The 21,480-nt window shown below is 40.3% G+C and overlaps 1 protein-coding gene across 3 annotated transcripts in view; it reads left to right on the top strand.

Annotated features, from left to right (window-relative positions):
• Nucleotides 1–21,480, top strand: part of SOX5 (SRY-box transcription factor 5) — a 253,266-nt gene that overhangs the window by 107,881 nt on the left and 123,905 nt on the right. For all 3 annotated transcript variants that reach the window (XM_059816031.1, XM_059816030.1, XM_059816032.1), the window contains exons 4-5: nucleotides 898–1,070; nucleotides 3,592–3,660. In XM_059816031.1, coding sequence (XP_059672014.1) covers nucleotides 898–1,070; nucleotides 3,592–3,660 — 242 coding nt within the window. The remainder of the gene's footprint in view (nucleotides 1–897; nucleotides 1,071–3,591; nucleotides 3,661–21,480) is intronic.

Here is a 21,480-nt window from a genome sequence, read left to right on the forward strand (position 1 = left end):
GCTTTTGATTTTTCCTGGAATTTTTTTGTTCCTTCCCTTATAACCACTGTCCTTCTGGGTAGAAGGAGAATTTTTACAGAATGATTATGAGAGCGAGGTAGTCAGTTCCTCTGTCTGTGTCTGCTGAACTCCCCTATAAAAAACATCTAATGACAATACAAATGAGAGAGATGGTGAGTTGTGTTTAACTCAGCTTTTCTGATACGTTTATGCAAGACTTTCTCCTTTAAAAATACTCATCAGTGGCAGCAACAGCGATAGTAGTTATTGTCAGTTTAAAGACTATATAATTTCATGCTACTCAGGGCAGCTGTAGATGATACAGCAGGTAGCGTCCTGACAGCTGTTGTGTTCTGTGCTAGTAACAGTGAGAAAGCTGAGCGTGGGGAGCTAGAGAGGTACCCAGCACCCAGGAGACTTCTCTGCTTCCCCTTGATTATAGAGGGATGTTAATACAAACCTTACAGTTTCTGTAAGCGTCAAAGCATTGATGTGTCTTTGTCATAAGTTTCTGACAAAAATGTAATTGTCTTTCAAAACTGGAAGTGTCGATTTTGATCCCCACGAAATGGAAACAATGTTTAAAATTTGAAACTCTTTCAAAACAGGCAGTATTTTTTCCCCTATTAATCTGATAAAAAGGCAACAGAAAATAGATGAAAGGGCAAGGGAATGTTGAAGGGGACACCAGATCAAAGCCTGTGTATAGAATTATCTTCTATGGCTTATTTTCCTGTAGAGGAACAGGTCTTAATGTGCAGTATATTGCAATATGCTGCTGCTCTTTGGTTCTACTAAAACTTTGCTTACAGTGAAACTGCAGAATAAAAACCTGGCTAGCTCTAAGTTTCCTCTCTTCTCTTTACCTTTTTTTTTTTTTCACCATATGATGCCCAGGGACTCCAGAAAGCCTCGCTGAGAAAGAAAGGCAGCTCATGGGTATGATCAATCAGCTGACCAGTTTGCGAGAACAGCTGCTAGCAGCTCACGATGAACAGAAGAAACTGGCTGCATCACAGATCGAGAAGCAACGCCAACAAATGGAGCTGGCTAAGCAGCAGCAAGAACAGGTGAGTGATTATTATAGTGGCTTTCAGCTTAAATAATTTTCTAGGAGGACTTTCCAGTAGCTTATCTTTTAGGGTTGAGACTTCTCAAGTTTGCTCGCCACCCAGAATTTTTTTCCATTTATTTTCTTAAGTGAAGAAGTTTAAACACAAACATACTGGAAGAATGATTTAATTTGCAATATATAAAATAGTGCTCTTTGTCTTTTAAAGATACACCTTCCAGTTTGGAGGTATTCCCTTCCAATAGTGTTTTTTCTAAAAACAAGTGTAAATAAACATACAGATTCAGCCCTCCTGAATAATCTTCCAATGCTGCTTGAATTGAGTGATGCTGAATAGGTATAAAAGGAACAAAATGCGGCATTTGAATTGTAGTATGACAAATGAAAGGGTTGGTTTTGCCAACTGTGCAAAGAAGTGGGGGAGAAGAATATAAAGTCAGTGAACAAGTGTGACTGTTTTTTTCTTCTGCACTTGAGAGGCTTGATTTTCAGCTCTTGCAAATATGCCCTCCACTGAAAACGCAAACATGCTTTCACACATGAACAGTTCCAACGTGCACACATGGACACATGACATTTTATGCAAGAACACAACTTTTTTTAACACATTTGCACTGGGCAAGTTTTAACATAAAGGAATGTCCATTTTTGTACCTGAACATGAGGAGAGAATACTTAGACATCTGGTTTAAAATTTTGTCAGGAGTCCATCCTGATACCTCTTCTGTGAAAGCGTTTTGGTCTGCCTGACCATTTATTTCAGCTTGTAATGAAATTTGAGTTTATATCATAGAATTGCAGCTATGTGAATTTTATGAAACTCGCAAAATTCTTTGAAATCTGTCATAGTTGTCATACTTCAGTGTTTGTATTGTACCAAGCAAGTCTTAAGATTCTAAACCACTGCTCGCATCTTCAAACACTGTAGCCGTGGTTTTCCCTATTTTTGATTATTTAAAAACCTAATTTTAAATACTGTGTATTTTGGTCTCACACCTGAAATCCCACATAGGGAGAACAGGAGAAGTGACTTTATCTATTAAACTAGAGAATTTGTATCAAACTGTTGTTTACATGGAGAAGGTATATGAAGGTGTGAAGGTGGTATTGGCAGGATTCTTCCACGAGGAGACATTCTGCAGGAGCTATTTCCTTTGCCCTGCTTTTTAAAGTCACTGCTGCTACAGGATGTCTGAATGATCTGAAAGTGGAAAAGAAAATTGAGAGAATGGAAAAAAGCAGTAATAAATCCTGCAGGATTATTATTAGGATAACAAGGATTTCTTTTAATTTAAGAAATTGTGTATAATTCTTTGTTATATAGAAATTAAAATAACCAAACTTTCAAAAAAAATCTATTGATAAAAATTATTTCGGTTGCTTAAAGAGGGGCTCTAGAAAGAAAGCATTTAATCTTTTAGATGTGGAGTTAACTACGAGTGCGTTTCTTATGCTAATAGTTTAATAATAGAAATGAAAGAAAATACCTAAGGGGAAGAATGCACAAAATTTCTCCCAGTAAGTATATATAAGTTCCCATCTGACCCTGAGATCTGTACACATACTGCAGGGGAAGAGCAATACTCCTTGTAATGTCTGTACTGCTGTGTTAACTGTTCATGAGAGCAGAGCTTTTGTGATGACTCAAATGAAAGTTTTTCAAGTTTGCTTTTTAAGTTTGAGGTATATAACGGTTTATCTCCATCTGTCCTCTGAGAGCTCTAATTCAGTTCCATTACTGTCTGGTTTTTCCTTCACTTGTGTAGAAAATGGGTCTACAGTAAGGTTCCCAGTCATTTAGTCAATGGAGACACAGGATGGATGTCCTTATGGAAAACACAGATGACTTTGAGAGGAGACTACAACTACTCCATCAAGTTCTATAAATCAGTTTCCATGTTGAGCTGTGTAGCCTTGCACTGCCCCCTTAGTTCCTTTCAGCCGATATACACATTGAAGAGTCAGTGATTTTCCCAAACCCAGTTCCAGTCTCTTTGTGTCTGCTTCTGCATCAAGGAAATACGCATGCTAATACCTTCCTCCTGGGTGTCAGATTTCCTTTTTTTGGAATTTTTGAATAGGTGGTGCCAAACATAAAAAGAATATTACTGTCCATCCTACTTTTTTGCCTTTCCTGCCTTCTCCTACTATTTTCCAGCTTCTCTGCCAGTATTGTTCTTCCTCCAGCAAACTGGAGCAAATGAGTGCTCACTTTTTGGGGATTTTAGCAGTGCCATTTCAGATAATGAGAGAGGAGAGATTTTTGCATCAGTCCTTCTCTTAATATCCAGCGCAGCATTTTCCCTAAGACTCCCTTTCACACTAGTGTTAGCTATGAATTGCTCCTGAACGTGAGTCCCTTGCTTCAGCGGCAGTCCAGGCTGCCACCCCCCCCCACCTGAAGGTTTCTTAGCTGAATAGAGCAGTTTAAAGAACCAGGCGGGGTGGAAGGTTCCTATGTACCGACTCCAGGAATGGTGATACATATCTCACGTTTCTTCTGTGCAATTTCTCCACAGATTGCAAGACAACAGCAGCAGCTCCTGCAGCAGCAACACAAAATTAACCTTCTTCAGCAACAGATCCAGGTCAGAGACTGCATCTCCACCCGTGCCCCTGTTACCTCTCTTCTCTCCTTTCTGTTTCCCCATGCTTTCCCTCAGCCATTATTGTCATAGTTTCTTTAAGAATCTCTCCAGATGGCTTACATCTTATTTATAGAAACACCTGAAGATGTTACCTGTCATTAAGCAAAAAAGATCAGTTTCTGGAAGGCTTTGTAAGATTAACACTGCTCCTATAGGGATCGGGAAGCAGATGTGAGAGGAGCTGGTCATGTCAGCAAGGGTTTGCAGGACCAAATCCTCTTTCAGCTGTAGATCAGGAGTGGCAAAAACGTTGCCAGAAAGAGTTGCATTGCAAGGGGTCTCCTACAACTCTATTTTTGAGGTTTTGCGGAAGCAGTTCTCTTCAGTGGTTGGTAATCCAGTGTTTCTCCTTCCCTCTGCCCCAGGTGCTGAAAGTCTGTAAATTTTCAATACTTTGAGTGAAGTATTGTCTGAATGAGAAACTGGTCAAAAGGTTGCTTAGATTCAGGAGAAAAACCGTGTAGGTCCTAGGTATCTATCAGTTTACTCCTAGTAGTAGAAGAACGTTGGTAACTCAGTGTAACCAGTAAACTTTATTTAACCTCTTTTTTTCCTTAAAGTATTCCCAGGTTTCTTTTCATGCCATTGACTGTATTTCATTACTTTTCTTCTGTGTGTGTCTATATATGCATGCCCCTGTTTTGGGAGTAACGCATACCAGTTTGCCCATGAAGGTTTTCACAGAATAACAAAGGAGGGCTTTGACATTTTACAGATATCTAGAATCATGGTAAAATCTCTGTCTGTTTAAGTATGCAGTTATGTATAGAGCATCGCAAGTCATTGTGGAAGTGGATGCTATGTGCTGTTTGTTCAGTAAAAGTAGGATTTTCCTTCCAAAGCTTCTCCTTAATGTTTCATAATTAGTTGTCTAAAATTATGGGCCATATCTGTAACTGGTCTAAGAAAACAATTCCAGCAAAATGAGGAGGAGTTGTATGGCTGCACACTAGAAGGAAAACTGGCTGTATCACTTCAGAGGATATTCTGTCAGTATCAGGACTTGTGTAACTATGAAAAACTTCTGGGGATGGTCCACCCCTCTGTTATAAGGCAACTTATATATAACATGTGCTTTGCTGAAAATAATTTTGAGATTGGTAAGGCCTGGCTTGGCCTTGACCTCTGTATTTTTTTTTTTTCTTCTTTAAATTTGTGTGTGGGAGAGATTTTTCTTTATTGCTGTATCTTTAATAAGACTTTAAAAGAAAAACAATAGTAGAACCTCTACAATAGCAAGGAAAGTATTTACATTTTTGGCATTTAGCTATGGCAGTGAGAGAGGAAGTTGTTTTATAAGCAGTGAATAAAAATAAATTGAAGTAACATAATTTGACCTCAACCCTTTTAAGTTTTAAAGCCTTGTAGATAAGAATGAAGTATGTCGTTTTTAGGGTAGTGGAGAACACTGATTATTGATAATGAGATACAGAGCCTTTCATCTCTTGATCCCTGGTCCAAGTTTGACCTAAGTCAGTAGTAAATGGAAGTCAGCTAGCTACCATCTGATACAAGCTGCAAGCCTAAGAAATGATTCGGAGGCCTGTCTCAAGGGATTTCGGATGAAATATTGACCCTGCCAAGGTCAGAATTTCACCTCCAGGGTCTGCTTCACACAAAACCCATCAGATTTGGGGCACCCTCCTTTTGGATGGTCACACGATAAAGGTCAAGAATTGAACAGACAGAGAGACAACACTGTCCTCTCATTCCCACAGAGATGATCTATTTGTAGTGAAATCTTGATTATACTGCCTGCCTCTGGACAGTTCTGCGGTCTGTATGGTCTTGTAGTCTCATGAACCCTAGTTGCAGTCCAATTACTGTGAAGTCACTGATAGGGAAAAACATTTAAAAATAAAAAAACACATTCCTGCTCAGTTGCGTGCTTAGTTGAGTGTTGTCAGAGAGAAGAACCAATTCCTGAAGAAATCTGCCTTTGTATATAAATGGAGACAATGAAGTCACCCTAACATGCCCGTGTTTAAAATGGTCTGTGCGTTTACAGTCAGGTTATGGTAGGTGGAACAGAACTCTGTGACATGAATGTAGCTGTGAGTTCAGCTTTTCTGACCTTGCCCTAATTAATCTAACAGGCTTCTGTCACATTGGCCCAGAGTTTTTAAATAGCATTAGATTTATTGACAGGGAAATATTCCTACAAAGTCTGGATAACTATTTGACTTATGTGCAATTGAATGATTAGGCTGCCGTTATGAACACAATCTATTTATGACAAAGGATTCATTTTACTTGAGCCAATTTTTTTTAAGCTTGTAAGAGTTGCCATAATTCTAGATAAATTATTACACAGAAAAAAGCTATTGAAATATTGTATTGAAAACATAATACCCTAAGGTTAAAAAAAAGCCCAACCTGACTGACCCCATGATTTATGACTCCTTTCTCTAAGTGCGCTAACTTGGAAACAGTTCCCTCTCTCCTTACCCCAGCATACAATCACTGATACACACACAGTACATAAGCAGGGAGAGATTGCAACGTGTCTCTCCTCCTTAGAGGGCTGCAAATGCTGAGTATAACTACAGCTCAATTAAACTAGCCACTTCTGTGATGCTGAAGAAAGATGTGTTAGCTACTTGAGCTTAGAAAAATGTACCTGGCACGTGAGTCTCTAATTGACATTATGTCTTTTTCAAGTCCCTCTCTTCTGAATTAACTGGAAGGAGGTGTCACTAATGCAGAAGGCAAACAGCTTGTCTTTATATGAAGAGTTAAGTAAAAAGATAATGCTAAACTGGAGGAAAGTTGCAGATTAGATTAAATTTAAGAATCTGTATGACCTCAAAATGCTAAAATGTGGTCTAGACAGGATTTTGTGTTTTGGGAAATGTTTATAATTTATTTTTCTGCTTTTCAGGATGTTCTAGACCTAATTTGTGAAGAGGTTTGAGTTTTTCTGAATAATTAACTAAACCTCCCCCCACCTTATTTTATGCCACTTTGGAATGCATCCTCCCATGCACACTGCTTTCAGTTCTGTTTAATCTTCGTGTGCATGTGTATTGAAAAGGTTTTCGCGTTAACAGTTTCTGCCTGCTGAGTATTTGGGGTCTTCTCCCCTGCACACCTCAGTTCTGCTGTTTTACCGGAAATGAAACTGGAATGCATGTCCTGTCAACGCTTGTGCATCAACAGCCCCGAAGATCTCGGATTGTGTTTCAGAACAGCTCTGTAGCTATCTGCAGCTGTAGAACAGGCTGAGGAAAGAGCATGCAGACACCAAGTACGGCTCAGTGAGTTCTTGGACCAAATCTAGTTTTGCCCTTCAGGGTCTCACGGGAACTCTGATGCTGACCTCCTCATCTTCTCTTGTGAGACCACAATCTACTTCTGGAGTCCTTGCTCTAGAACATGCAAAGTTTGGGGCTCTGTAGCTGTCACATCAGGTGGGCAGAGAGTGAAAGAAACTTGAAGGCTAGATGCTCCTTTTTCATGATGCTGAGCTAGTCCCCAGGACAGACCATGAGCGTGCGTGGGGTCTGCCTTGAGGGGTGTCTCTGAGATGCAAAGTTTCGTAGGGTGGTGCAGTTTACACTTGCTCAGAGAAAAAGTCTAGCCCAGGTTGGCGACTGAATAGTTTGCTTTGAAGCTCAGTGATGAATCTCACTTTAATTGAACTATATTTAAAATGAAATACGATTGTTAACATTCATAAAGTAATTCGTATTCAGTAGGGCATTGTTGATAAAATAGGTCAGCTTTGCAGCCTAAATTGTGATAAAGCTGATGCTGCTAATCTCACAGTTTTGTAGAAAGCCTGACAATGTTTTATGTTTTTCCCTCAAGCCCCAGCTCTTGGAGTCATGTGATGACAAAAATGCCAGCTTTCATTTCTTCAAAATGTAAACTTCCAGTTCTCCTATTTCCAGGCAAAATCTGAAACCACGAGCACTACAAGTTCCAAAATTAGAAGGCAAACACAACGGAGGCCAAATGTTGTTTTTTAAACTGTTCTGATTTTTTGTCAAAATTTTTTTTGGAGAGCCCCGCTCAAGATCTTGGAACACTTCAGGTTGCCAATAATGTAAAACTAAGATCTCAAAGCAGCAAGAAGCAACAGCGCTGCTTTATGATGTCTCTAACATTTGGACCACATTTTTGTTTGACTTTTTAGTTTAATACTGCCAGTACTTGGTTACTAATTTGTATTCCTTTCTGGGTGACGTACTTAGCCCAAGAACTGAGTGCTATCTGAAACTCGAGAGTAATTCCTGCCAGACAGCAACCATTTGATGACTCTTTGTTTTTTAATAGAAGGTTTTCTTTTTCCTTCAGAGCTAGAGACTTGTCAGCAGATGTTCTAACAGGATTTCTGTTAGAAAGTTTGGACCTCTGAAGAACAAGAGGATCCTGACTAAATTCTGATGCAAAGCTAGAAAGGTGTGCCTCTAGCCCGCTCCGCCTGCCCGGCGGGATGTGGCTTCTCCCTGGTGCCTGGCCGGACGGCGCAGGCAGCTCCAGAGCCTGGTGGCACCTGGCAGGCATGCCAGGAGGCCCTGCGGCCAGCCGAAAAGCTTAGCGTGGCCTTGATGGCCTCAAGCTTTGCAGACCCTTAACAGCTTGTCTGGCAGGGAGTGTGGGCACCATGGCCCTCCAGACTCCATGCCCCTTTGGGTTGCAGCCTTCCTGGCCTTCCTGAATCCCTCAGCTGCCCTGGGTGTCCTCCCGGCTGCAAATAAGGCTTTCCCTTGTGAGTCTGGATCCAGATTTCTGTCCTCCCCACTCGCTGTCAGCTGGCTGTGTCCCGTTCTCCATGAGTTGTGTTGGTAGATGGAGAGGCCTGGCTGCACTAGTATGTTCCCAAATCAGAATGTTCCCATTCTCATTAAATTCTGAGGTTTAAGGTGTTGTTCCAATTTGGAATGTAATAAAATCTTGAACACTTGGAATTTCCTGCAGGATGGTTAGTCCCTTCTGTAGCCAGATCTATTTTTCAAAATCTAGCTATATTTTTGGGGAGGAAAGAAGGATTTGGTTTCTGAGTTACACAGAAGTTCAGAAAAATATTTCTTAAGCTTAACATGCAAAGTTTTGAAATGACACAGTTGTTATTGTCAAAACTGTCCAAGCACCAAGAGGCTCTGGGTTGATTCCAGCCTTCCAAAACACTGGTAAAGAGACCTGCTTCCAGAGTGCTTTAGATATCATGATTTACCCACACAGTTATCTGTAGTGATAATTGTTGTTGTTGTTGAGATTTGTCGTTGCTTTTGAACTCCTCAGGTGAGCAATAATCTGTTATCCAGAACTGGCTGAATGATGTTCAGGCCTGTTTGTGTTCTTTGTTTGAGAAAACATTGAGATTTTGATTGACGTATTTCAGAGGAAGTTTAGTTGTAAAAAGTACCAGTTTCTCTTTCTTGTTGCGAGAAGACACTGATTGTTTGACTGCACATAAAGAAATGCGAAGATTTGTTCCCTGCCCCAACAAGTTTGCACTCTAAATTGTACTTCCAACACAGCTCATCCTTTCATTTTGTGTCTCCTGCTGGAAAGCAAACTCCAGCAAGCCACTATGTGAGCTAAATACTTGGAGTATTTTGTGCCTGTAATAAGGAGGGTAGAGATCCTTACCCTTAATCCTCGCCCTGTTTGTATCTCCTCAGTGCAACCGTAAGGACTCGCGGAATTTCTTTCCTGATCCCCAGCTTCTTGCATGCCTGTAACCCAGAGTTCTCTAGGAGGCTTTAAAGGGCTGTAGATGATGAATCCTTCACTCGAGATAACGAAAATGAACAACCACTACACAAGTGCTTGGTTACAGATTTAGTAATGTCTGTTGCTTCTGTATTACCATTTTCCCTGGGAATTCTGGTTTTCTAAGAAGTCAGTGACAGCAGAGCGGTGCTTCGTGGTGCTACAACCCCTTTGCAAGCCGCTGCACAGCGGAACAGTATTTGTTCTTCAGTAATTAGAGTCCTCTTTGCATATCAGAGAGAGGTGAGGACAAAAGGTTTCCTTGGTAGACAATAAAGCTGTTGAAGTGAGGGCCTGATCCAACTCCCACTGAACATAGTGAAAAGGCTCTTATTCATATTAGTGGGAGTTTAATGAGACCTTTCTTCAGTAGGAAACTGTGAGAAAGTATCTTCCTTCTCAGTCTGCAAAATGTTTTCAGAACAGGCTCTGTCCACTGAGACGGTTTGTTTTTTGTTTTGTTTTTTGCCAGTGTGGATATGACAAGCTGTGACTGCACAGTCAAACCGAACAGACTCGTAGACTGGGGACATTTTGTCCAAATTCATCATGTGTCAGGAGCAGCTGTTTTCCTGCAAGTTATAAACACGGGCATACTGGATTCAGTGAGCCAGGCCCAAGAAGGAGTCACACTGCAGCCTTTCCCATGACTTTGCAACCTCTTCCTAAACAACTGAGGTTGCCGGCAAAGAGGCTAAACAATTGTTTCTCACAAAAGCTCTGCAGCTGATGTCCTATCAGTTATCAGAATAACTTGCCTGTCCCTTGAGCAGGAAAAAACCCCTGGGAAATCAATTATTCAAAAAAACCACACACAAAAAAAAGAAAAAATACAAGGTTGGGGGAGGAAATAGGGAAAAGGAAGAGTGGAAAGAAAAGTCTAGGCTAGCAGTCAGAATGAGCTAATTGCTTGCTGGCCTCTCAAGTTCAGCAAAGTACGTGTGTGTTTGGCTGAAGGTTATGATGCATGTACTTTAAAGTAACCTATGGGCCTTCACTTCTTTCCATTACAGTGAAAGTTAAGTTACGTAAAAGATTGCAGAGGCATTTATCTATACTTAATCCTGTGCAGAGCAACATTTTGCACCAATGTACCACATTTTTACTTCCAAACATCACCTGTAGAGCAAGCATCTACCGATAATTCGGTCTCAGGCCTTTCCTGCACTCTCATACAATCCAAATTTGCTGACTGGTGTAGTTGCACCAATGCAGACAAGGAGAATCTGCTTGGGATTTGTATAACTTGAATTTATTGAGATTGCAAGGACATGTTTTCATCAGATAAATCAGCTTTTTTCCTGTGCTGAGCTACATGATTGCAACAGCAGTTGCTGATAATGAAGCTTTCTCCAGTGTTACTAGTCCAAATGTTCTAAAATTATGAGATTGTTTTGAACTTCGTGACTTTTTTCTTGCAATTTTAGCATCTTCTCTTAATTTCCTTTTTGTTACTGAGCTTTCAGTGTTCCCATTTTCCAGTTCTCTCACACAATCACAAGGGAGGGCCAGAAACTTATTTTTATTAAAAAAAACAGAACAGAACACTGAAACACCCAAAATAATCCATCAGCTAGGATTGTAAGAAAAATGCTAACAGTCAAATACAGTCATTGCAGCTGCCAACTTTGTAGTCCATGGCCTCATCTTGGTCTCTCTCCCCTCAGCAAGCATTCTCTCGGAGACCTCTCTTCCCAGGGCCCTGTCTTTTTTTTTGTTTTCAGATCCCCTCTCCAATTTCAGCATTTCTCTGAGGCACCCCACAACTTTCACCGCTTCCTTCCACTTCCAGCTCCCGGACGTTGTGGTACTGACCAATCTTCCTTACACAGCTGCCCACCCTTTCCCGCATCAACTCCTCCTTTCTGCCAGCCCTCCCTTTTCTTTTCCCTCCTGGTCATTATTTCCACGGTCGTCTTAATGGTTTTGGTCGGCGTTTTATTGGCTATAGAGCGCGCATATGTCGTTTTGTGAATGTTTGTGTTCAAAATGCGTGGGGTGGTGTCCCTGTGTGCCTGTGAGCTGTGTTCACATTTGTGTACCCGTGCAGGTATTTACACAGCAGGCAGCAGAGGTACAGGCGCGGAAAGTACCACGGTAGTTTGTGTAAGTGGCTTGGGAAGATGAACATGAACTCTTTATGGCTGTGATCCTGTCCGTATGGAGTGTGTGTAGTCATGAGCACTTTTGTTGTGCAGCCAAAAAAGGCTGCTACTGCTGCCTCTGCACTAAGGTAAAGCAGGAGATAACAATAAATTTTTTACTGCTGGCTGGCGGAGGTGTTTAGGATGTGTTTTCTTTATATCTTCATCCGCCCCTAATTGAAGATGCTTTAAAATTGAATGACTAGCAGTCAAAACGTGTTTGCTTCAAGCTGAGAAGAAAAATGCTGGTGTCTCTGCTTCCAAACTGATTGCGCTTTGTACACAACTGACAGCCACAGTCACTTTGAGTGACTGATAAGTGGGAAGCTTTGCCACTTATCAAGGAATGCACGCTGAAAAGAAAGGACTGGAGCCGTTCAGATGCTTTGGCATGTTCAAAATAACATCTCACATCAGTCAGACTCAGAGGCACTAGGAGACATTTCAAAATAAACTTTATATCTATCTATCTATCTAGAGGCAAAGATTCAATTTAACAGACAAATCACTGTGTGGCATCACATTGGCTCTGAAAACGAGAACATCATTATAAGGGTCACCAGTTGCAAAATTACTCAGATAGCTGCATAATTTGAGAGCATTTATTGTAGGGTCTCACTCCCCAGAACAAACCTAAATTTGAAAATTCACAACTGCATGATTTCTCTAAATTGGGGGGTTTCACCCCTCTTGGCCAAGCAATATTTAGTTTATATAGCACGTGACATCCTGAAACATCCCAAAGAGAATGAAACTCTAAGCCAAATTATGATCTCATTTATTTCCTCTTTGGAATTACGGAGTATGTTTGGGATTGTCTGGTGTTAACTAAAATCACAAATCAGTTATTAGGGTTATTTAGGAGTTGCTGTGCTTTTCAGTGATACACAGCATGAATAGAAGAGGGAACTGTTTTTGGTACATGTTTGTTAGTGATACTATTTGGTGATACTTATATTACGAGATTTTGACCTGCAGGAGCTGAGGTGTGAGGGTACGTTTTCTTCTACTGACTCTGTAACGACAGCACTAACAGCCAGTCTGGGGTTTTGCTGGTCCACTGGAGGTGGTAATCTTTGAACCTGCCGTAGCAAGCATCATAGGACTTAACCTCTTAGAGCCATCCCTGCAAACACTGAGTAGAAATACAAGCACACATCATACTCAGAGCTGAGATGGGATGTGGGTCTTCACGTAAAATGGGAGAACAAGGACAGACAAGCAAGTAGTGTGTCATTTCCTAAACTGGAATTTGGACAAGAGATACGTAGTGTTGACCTGTGTCCACTAGTAGTAGTACTTAAACAAAAAATGTTCTCATGACTGCTGCCAGGTTTGCACCTTGTCCTAGTAACATTGGGAGTGTTGATGTATAAGGGCCATTATCTTTTGTTATGATTCTAAGCACTGCATCTGGACATCTAATTCTGCCCAGATTGTTCTGTCTAAAATGGTTGCTTTTCTAACCAAAGCGGCTATATTTGAGAGACAGGTAAAGTTTGGTATTCCAAAGTTGCTACCAGCCCCCATACCTGTGTTATCAAGAGGGAGAAATTTGAGGATCATTTAGTTTCTACTGGCAGTGACTCGCTTGTCTGATTCATCTCTTGCCATGTTAAGTGGTCACGACTTCATTTTGATGGCTCATTCAAAATAGAGTACTTCAAACTCTCTGCTAGAATAATGGCGTAAAATGACTCAGAGGGAAAAGTATGGTTCCACCTACTGAATCAACACCACTGTCTTCACCACCTTGGATTTTCCTCAGACATCTGCCATCCCAAAGCTGATGATGCCTTACCCTGCATAGTTCAGGAGACAAGGTGAGCTCAACATTTGGTGGTAATAGCACGCAAGAGGCCAGAGGAAACGGGTTTTTTTGGTTGCCCACGTTCTATCAGTTATCAGCTACTGAATTGTATTGTATAAATTAAAGTGGAGGGCAATTACTTGTGCTTGGTATTTGTAAGAAGAGTAAATGAAACAGTTTAATCACTTGAAGGATAATGGTTGAAGGAGCAATGTGAGTGAAGCCTGACTCAGAGGTTTGGAGAAAGAGAGGGAAAGGTACAGTTGTCTCATGGAAGTCTCTGCTGAGCAAAGATGAACTAGAGACTTACAGATCTCATGCCAGCTGTTGGTATTTTGCGTATTGTATTTAATACCTATTTAAGTTCAACTTCCACATACGAAAGTTGAACAAAATGTGTATTAGGCAAATAACTGTAAGGAAACATTTCAGATTTTCTTTCAAATTGGTTTCAAATATGCTTTGGAGAGGCTAAGTATATGTCAGAGTTTCTTATATTTAGAAGTTAAATAAAAGAATTGAAGTTCCAAGATAAATGTAATAAAGCTATAAAAACTAAAATGAAGACTTATATGAAAGGTAATAATAATGGGACAAATGTAATTCACAGTACTTGGAGTTTATAAGTATTTGACACAGCGAGGAAACTAATTTAAAATCGTATGTATTACAAAATAGTTTTTATCAGGTTTGACTTCTTTGAAAGACGATAGTGATAGTGTTCAGCAAATTATTCTAAAGTTGAAACTTGGATAGTTTCAACAAAATTGTTCATAGATAGCCATTTAAAATGGATTTGGACAGAAATTATAAACAGATTTTCTATACTTCTGTATGCTGTGAAAATTGTATACAAAGAAAAACATTAGTTAGGTAATGAGGTAAGGCATTTTAAAGTTACAAGTGCCAGAATTAGGTTAAACATGTATCTTTATTTTATTCCCATGTATCTCTGTCATACATATTGAATAAAAAATGGTATCCTGCGGGAGAAGAATTACGTGATAATATAATTGTAGACTGTAGTCACAAGAGGGAAAATTAAAATTATGTTGACAACCTTATTTCTGGCATTGCCTAATGTTTGAGTCCTTGACTTTTCATACAAAGTAGCATTATTTTAACTGTGTTTCTGTGTGATTTTGATGGCCGTAAAAGCACATAATACTGATACACCAACCACCTCTAATGTATTGTCAGCACAGCTTGAACCCTGAAATGTCAGCATGGGAGAAGTGCCAAATGTCACTGGAGTTACAGGAGAAATGCTGTGTTCTCCTGGACTAGCAGGAGAAAACAGTTCTTTGGCTGTGGTGGGTAGGAGCCCATACTATGAAGCCCCTCTCTGTCTGTGTCTTGTTTCCTTACTTCCTGCTTTTTTTTTGTTTTGGTCTCCATCAAAATAGAGAAGACTTTTTTTTCTATTGCTGTCCTCCTTGGAAAGGGAGATAGATTACTTGAGTGCCTTTGTTGAATTTGGGCCGGCTATGTTGAAAATGGAGTTTGACTCTTTCTTTTTGAGACCCTCTATTTGCTCCCCCTTTTCTCCCTCAGTGAGGTTGGGACCAGATCAGCTGTAATCACAAGTTGCCACTGATCAATTCTTTCCCCCTAATTTGCCACGCTCTTTATACTTTAGGAAGAAAACCAAGGCTGAATGTACAAAATTCAAAGCCACAGATCTTTTAGTTAAGGAGTCTCTAGCTTTGAGTATTTGATGGAAGCCTGTTTAAGCGTTTGTCACTTTAAAGCTCTGTGTGGTGAGAATATGTTTTCTTATCTTTCACAGTGCCTGTAGAATCTTGTCTGCCGTTTAAGTAGTACTGAGCTGCAGTGTGTCAGCGAGAGTGGCTTTTTTAAATACTGTGTGTAATGAGTTTTAAGTTCTTGACATCCTTAAGAATCATGTACGTCTAAATTAAGCATCATTTCCAGTTTCTTTACCCTGGAGTCTGAATTTGTAGTCTGGGAACAAGTAAGCATATATTAAACAGCTGACTGATTACATTCTCACCTTATACACAGAAGTAAGGTGCCTTATACACGCATAGGCGCACATTTTCATGCATGCATTTGGAATGCCCAAATTCAGCTATCAGTTACAAACATGATTACTTTTCTGGGCATCGATTTTTAATGTCTCTAAAGGATTTAAGGAGGAAGGAAGAGGGATGTTTTCCATGTGGGGACCACAGGTTATTAATACTTTCCAAACTATAGCTGATCTTAGATGTGAGTTGTTCAAGGCTTTATGAATTCTTCTGCCCTGCTGACAGTTCCTCTTCAGCTGAAATCATGGCAAACAGAGAGAACCCTTAGTTTAGATCAAGATGCTGATGATCACAGTATTTCCCAGTGATGCAGACAGAGTGATGCATGCACCGGGAGATACAAAGTAAGCAGAAATGGACTCACATTATTTGAAATTAGAAAGCTTTAAGGAAGTAAAACTTTCAAGTTTCCTTCTTTTCCCCTTCTGTGATTCTTTGGATGGCTCTATAGCTATAGATACCTCTATAAAGGTTCTTCCACAGAACCCAGTTGTCACAGCAGGAGGTTTCCCTGGGTGGGATAGCTCCCCAGATAAATGATAGATCCAGGAGTTTCTTTGCCATTGTGTAAGGAAGTAAAGTTGTGGAGAGCTGATATATTCTAGTGACTGGAATTAGAATTATGCTCTATTTTTTTGTATTTCTTCTTTACTTGAGAGAAAAGGCAGATGTAAAATGTTATTTTTCAAGAATTTTAGCTTTTTGTGTCATGAGTTTCAGGGTGTTATTTAAGTCTACTTCCCTTGTGTTATTTCTTATTGCACAGTTAAGAATTGTGTCTTTTTGGTACAATTAGAATAAAGAAATTCAAATTGTAATCAATTTACTGACATAGAATTCTGTATTCTATGTTAATAATATTCACACTTCTTATTTAAAAAGAAACGCATCTGGTTTAGGTGTTCTTCACATCCTCTCTGTGTATTGAGGTGGATTTGTTGAAATCACAAGTTTGCTTTCTGCGTCTTTTGTGAGGGTTGTTTGAGCTCAGTATCCTCTTAGCAGAAACTCTTGCAAAGGCCCCGTGGGAGGAAAATTGTCCATTGTGTTCTTTTGAAAGCCGGCTATCTTTTTTCCTGGAGCTGGGCTCAAGCAAGTTTATTCTTCCACTCAGGGATATCTTAGGAGGTTCCTGTCCTTTCTGGTGCCTAGGAAGCAGAGCTCAGATACGTATATTGTGTTTGTTGCCATCATATAATCTGTGCAACTTCCCTGCAAATATAAAGAATTATGCTTTCCCCAGCTGTTCATTTGATAGGATTCTAGCCCTTCATTTAGAGAAAACCGTGCTTCTCGGATTCACATTGTTTGAACCATGGCCTCCCTTCTATACCTATTGTTTGTTTTGTCTTTTTTTGTTGTGCGTAACAGGTGTTTCTTTCAGACAGCCAAGGCAGCAAGGCAAGGGCTTCCTTTATGGCCGATCTCTTGAGACTTTGATTAAACTCTTCTTTGTGATAAAAATGCCACTGCCTTCAAATGAATTGCGCATGTAATCTGTATTTGCACAAATGCCCTCCATCCCTCTGCCCTCATTGCTGAAGTCTGTCTCTCTTTTGGTACGTGTGTTTGCCTTTTCTCATGTCTTTCACCACAGAACTGATTCCTTTTTACCTTCCTGATAGTGCACTCCCCTCAGAGCCTGGGTGCAGCCATGGGCATGGTTTAAGAAGAGCAGACTGTTCCTGCAAAAAGAGCTCCCTTTTGTCCAGTGTTCCCTGTTGCTGCCTCCACAAATACCATCATCAGATGGCTGGGAGAACCTTCCTCAGAGTTTCTCAAGGGGGAATCAAGGGTTAGAAACTAGGCACTTTTTCTGCATCTGCTGGATCAGGTCTCAGTCCAGTGGGTTATAGGTAGCACAGATATATTCCTGCCCATCTTACTTTTTTCTCTCACCCAGTCTCACCTGCTGGTGAGGAGGGCCCACTGCTAATGAGTTGGGTTTCCTGGCTTAGGCATGGGAATACTTCAGGGCGATCTGGTCAGTTGTGGCAAGAGTTTAAGTGTGTCGTAGGCAGAAGGTATGTGTAAATCAGTACCCCATGCTACCAACTTGCGTAACTTACATTTAATATTCTTCCTAGCTTTTGTTTAGAATAGGACTTCCACACTCTCCAATCTGATCCTCTTGACTCTCTAGATGTTAAGACAGCCAGAGAAGCAATGCAAACCAAAGAGAGGCAAGAAAGAGGCTGGTACCATGGTTTTTAGTAGCTCAGTGGGCCCACGCTGTTCAGTTATCCTGATGGAGTATTGCTCACCTATAATGCATTATTTTCATGCCCTTCTCTTTATGCCAGGACATTTATTGGTTAGAAGCCCCGGGGGTGAACAGGTACAAATATGCGTTAGTCAGGAGACAGGTAATGGATGTCCTGGGAGCTGTGCCAAACAATTAAGAATATAGGCGTAATGATTTACAGGGTAAGCAAAACCTCCAGAGAACGCTACATCTGTACAGGCTGCCCTCTGAATCTGCAAAAGTCAAAGAACTTGCCTTATTTCAATCTACCAGAGATAATGCGTATCTAGGGAACGAATATGGATGGACTCTTGCTTTCAGTCAGAGGCGTACCTTCTGCTGATGACTTTCTGTTGCTTTGATCAGTTGATAGAACTTCCCAACTGTCATCTACAGTGCCTCTGAGATCCTCTCTATATAAAGTGTGTTTTTCCTCCTGGTGCAGACCAACCGGCAGTTACAGTGGCAGGGGTATCAGCACAGCCTAGATGTGACACTAGCATTGTATCTATTTTAGTGCCTAACCTTGTGGCAGTGGCAGCATCTGTGGAAAATATGAAGATAACTGTCAGAAAGAGTGTTTGAAGGGCGTTTAATTTAGAAACATTAACCCCCTCCCCATGCTGACATTTGCTTTAGCATGCACTAGTTAACAGTGGAAGATGGGACTTTAATATTGCTATATAATATGGTTTCCTAAATTGGTTCTTCCTCTTAAAATGTGTTGTCTGGTTTTGTTAGTGTTTAGCTACCTAGTGCAATAAACATAGTTCATTACATTATTTGACTCAAAACCCATGAAGTTTTATTTTATTTTTTCTTAACACATAGATGAGAGGGGCCTGAAATTCCCTCTTCCTGTACTAGTGTAAAACATCATAAAATCAGAACATGAGCATTTAGAGACACTTTGTGCTGAAATAAATGACCAAGATGCGGAAGAGTCTAACATGATGTAACAATTTTATCAAGTTCCACACAACTCCTTCTCTGTATTAATTTTCTTTATGTTCAAGGAACCTGAGCCACTGTTTTAATACATAAATATAAAAAAAAAATACACTGTTTTAAAAAAAACGAACTGTTCTGAAAGCAACCATTTCTTACGTTCAGGCATGCAAACTGCACTCACAGGCAGCTCCTGTTAGAGTATGGGGGCATTTTCTAAGAGCGTCACACCCATTTTTCTTTCAGACATCATCTCCCCGTTCCTTCAGGAGGTGCCCTTTTGTAGGAGGTTAAGCCTTCTTTCCACCAAGAGGGGACTTGAGGAGGCTCTCTTGGAAGCCTGTCATTGCTGTTCTTGGATTTTGCAAGACAGCAATGCTTCCTGAGACATGTGTGAAGCTCACCTGCCCAGAAAGACTGCTACTCAACAGTCTGCTTTAAGACGGCTTTGCATGCGAAAGACTGATTTTCTTCGTTTTGGGACTGTCGCTCAATGGAAATGTCAGAAATATGGAAGGATAAATACCGAGTTACATTAAAAAGAGAAAAAAAAGAGCTGTGAAATTATCTCCTGGCTCCATGTTTTCCGAGGTTTTGCATTAGTGGGGACGAAGTCACGGTGTGTTGACACAGTCTAATGTGCAATGACATAATACCTGGAATATGGAGACAGCGAGATGCGCAAAATCAAACTTATCTGAGTTTTCACAGGAAAAGAAGGGATTAAACTTTGCTAGTTAAAATACGGATTTTTTATTTTTTTTAAAATAAAAACTTCTAGTTCGATTGAGATAAACCTACTCAGATCTAATTCTATCCAGTCCCTGGGAAAAGTGGGCCTTAAGATGTTGAGCCTATTTGCCCAATCCCTTTTTTTAGAAATAAAGATTAGGGTAGGAAGTTTGGTCCTTATCTCTAAGGTTCTTACTGCTTCAGAAGGAAACTGAAATACTTACATGAAGGACACTTTCTTGAACTCGTGATTTGTCTTCACTCAGATTATTTCAGAAAGCTTTGGCAATGTAGATTTCCCACAATGCTTGGCTATTTTTGTTTTACATATCTTAGAGGAACTATGATAAATTGTTGTTACTGCCTATTAAACAGTAGAAAGAGATGTCAAAATACTCCGGTGACTTAAAATTCAAATGTTACTGTATGTGCATAGAAACTTTGATCTGGAAGCATCATCCCCCATTTCATAACTGCCAGGTGTGATTCTTCTCTGCCTTTTCATCCCTTGTGGTTGCTTATAGGTCTACAAAATAACATTCAATCACTAAGTTTTACTTGCGTTTCACAGGCTATTTGCACGGATATTAGTATTAGTGTATGATCCAGGTCTTACATAGCACTGTCATCACTGGATCTTGGAATTTTTTTTGCTTTCTTTTTCTTGCTTGCTTTTTTTTTTTTAAAGCATCCTGTTTTTCAGACCAGGGGAATTGAGGACAGAGGGGAAGCAGCTTGCACATTGTTAGGCTGTAGCTCATTGCCAGAACCAGGAACAGAACCCAGATTGTCAGTCGTCTCCCATTGGGCCACAATACAAAATGTGAACTGAACTGCAGAGATATCAGAGATTCAGGCCTTCTACATTTTTATCTTCTGTCTCCATTTTTACTGTTTTTCTATAGCATTTCCCATTTCAGTGATAGAAATCGAATACAGACTGTGATAGTTGTGGGGTGAGAATGAGGCAGGGAAGCATGCAACAAACAATCCCTTTTAGTTTCAGAGTCAGATTTGTGTTGCTGCCATTCCACTAAATCACATCAGTAGAGTTTAATGCAAAAAACCTGATCTGATCCATCAGTAAAATGTGAGTGAATAAATGGTAAAAAGTTTCTGAGGGTCAATTTCTGTGAGAAAACAATTTTCCTTGCATTTTTAACATTTTTAACATTAAATTTTTCTCGATTCATTCGTTGTAACAAAGCCAAGACTTTGTCAGCACATACTTTTCTTTTTCAAGCATCCCTTGATTCCATGAAAACTGCCTAAACAAACCAGAGTGTAAGACACTTACCAGTCATTATGCATGAACCCTCTCCTCACCTTCACCACTGTTAGGTTTTTATTCCATTCTGGCTGTGCTGAGCTGTGCTAAATGTCAGTGGGATGCCTGCCCATGTTTTTTTGTGCTGGACTGATCTGCTCCAACTCGGAGTGGTTCATTCACTGATTTGCTTTCTTTTCAGTTTCTGGATGCTTAACCTGCTTTCATGCCAGTCTCAGGGCTCTGGTTACCTAAGGCCAGCTTGTTGTATTTAACAGGCACAAATGACTGTGCCTCAGGCCTGCTTTTCCCTTCTCTTCTCCTTCTTCTTCTGTTTTTCATTTAATGGCTTGCTAATAATGAAACCACAAAGGCAACAGTAGGGGCGGCGTAAACACATGCTCACCTACGGGACAGTTGCTGATGTTTCAGAATTAAAAAACAAAAGAGGATTATTATGATAATAAAAGCCAAGACAGGTGCTGGGCACTTTGTTTATTCGCTGATTAAAACAGTCACAGTGTGACATCTTTTCATGTAATAAACTAAAGAGGGAGGTGGATTATTGTATTGCCAAGGCTTTGAGTATACCTTAACAGAAAATACTTGAGGACCATCTGATTTTAAGGTCACCGTGTATCACTGCATGGCTGGGAATATACCTGTTTTGCAGGGTGGTGGGCAGGAAGGCAAATATTCAAAATAATTAGTCAGCTGCCAGAGCATTCATTTCCTTCTAATCTGGCGTAGTCCCTTGTTAAGTCCCCAGGAAACAAGAGGGGGGACTGTCAAAATCTGTGCCTCTGCCATTGAATAGGATGTCAAGTAGTGGAGGCAAGACA

The sequence above is a fragment of the Gavia stellata genome, chromosome 4, assembly GCF_030936135.1.
Source record: "Gavia stellata isolate bGavSte3 chromosome 4, bGavSte3.hap2, whole genome shotgun sequence".
NCBI lineage: Eukaryota > Metazoa > Chordata > Aves > Gaviiformes > Gaviidae > Gavia > Gavia stellata.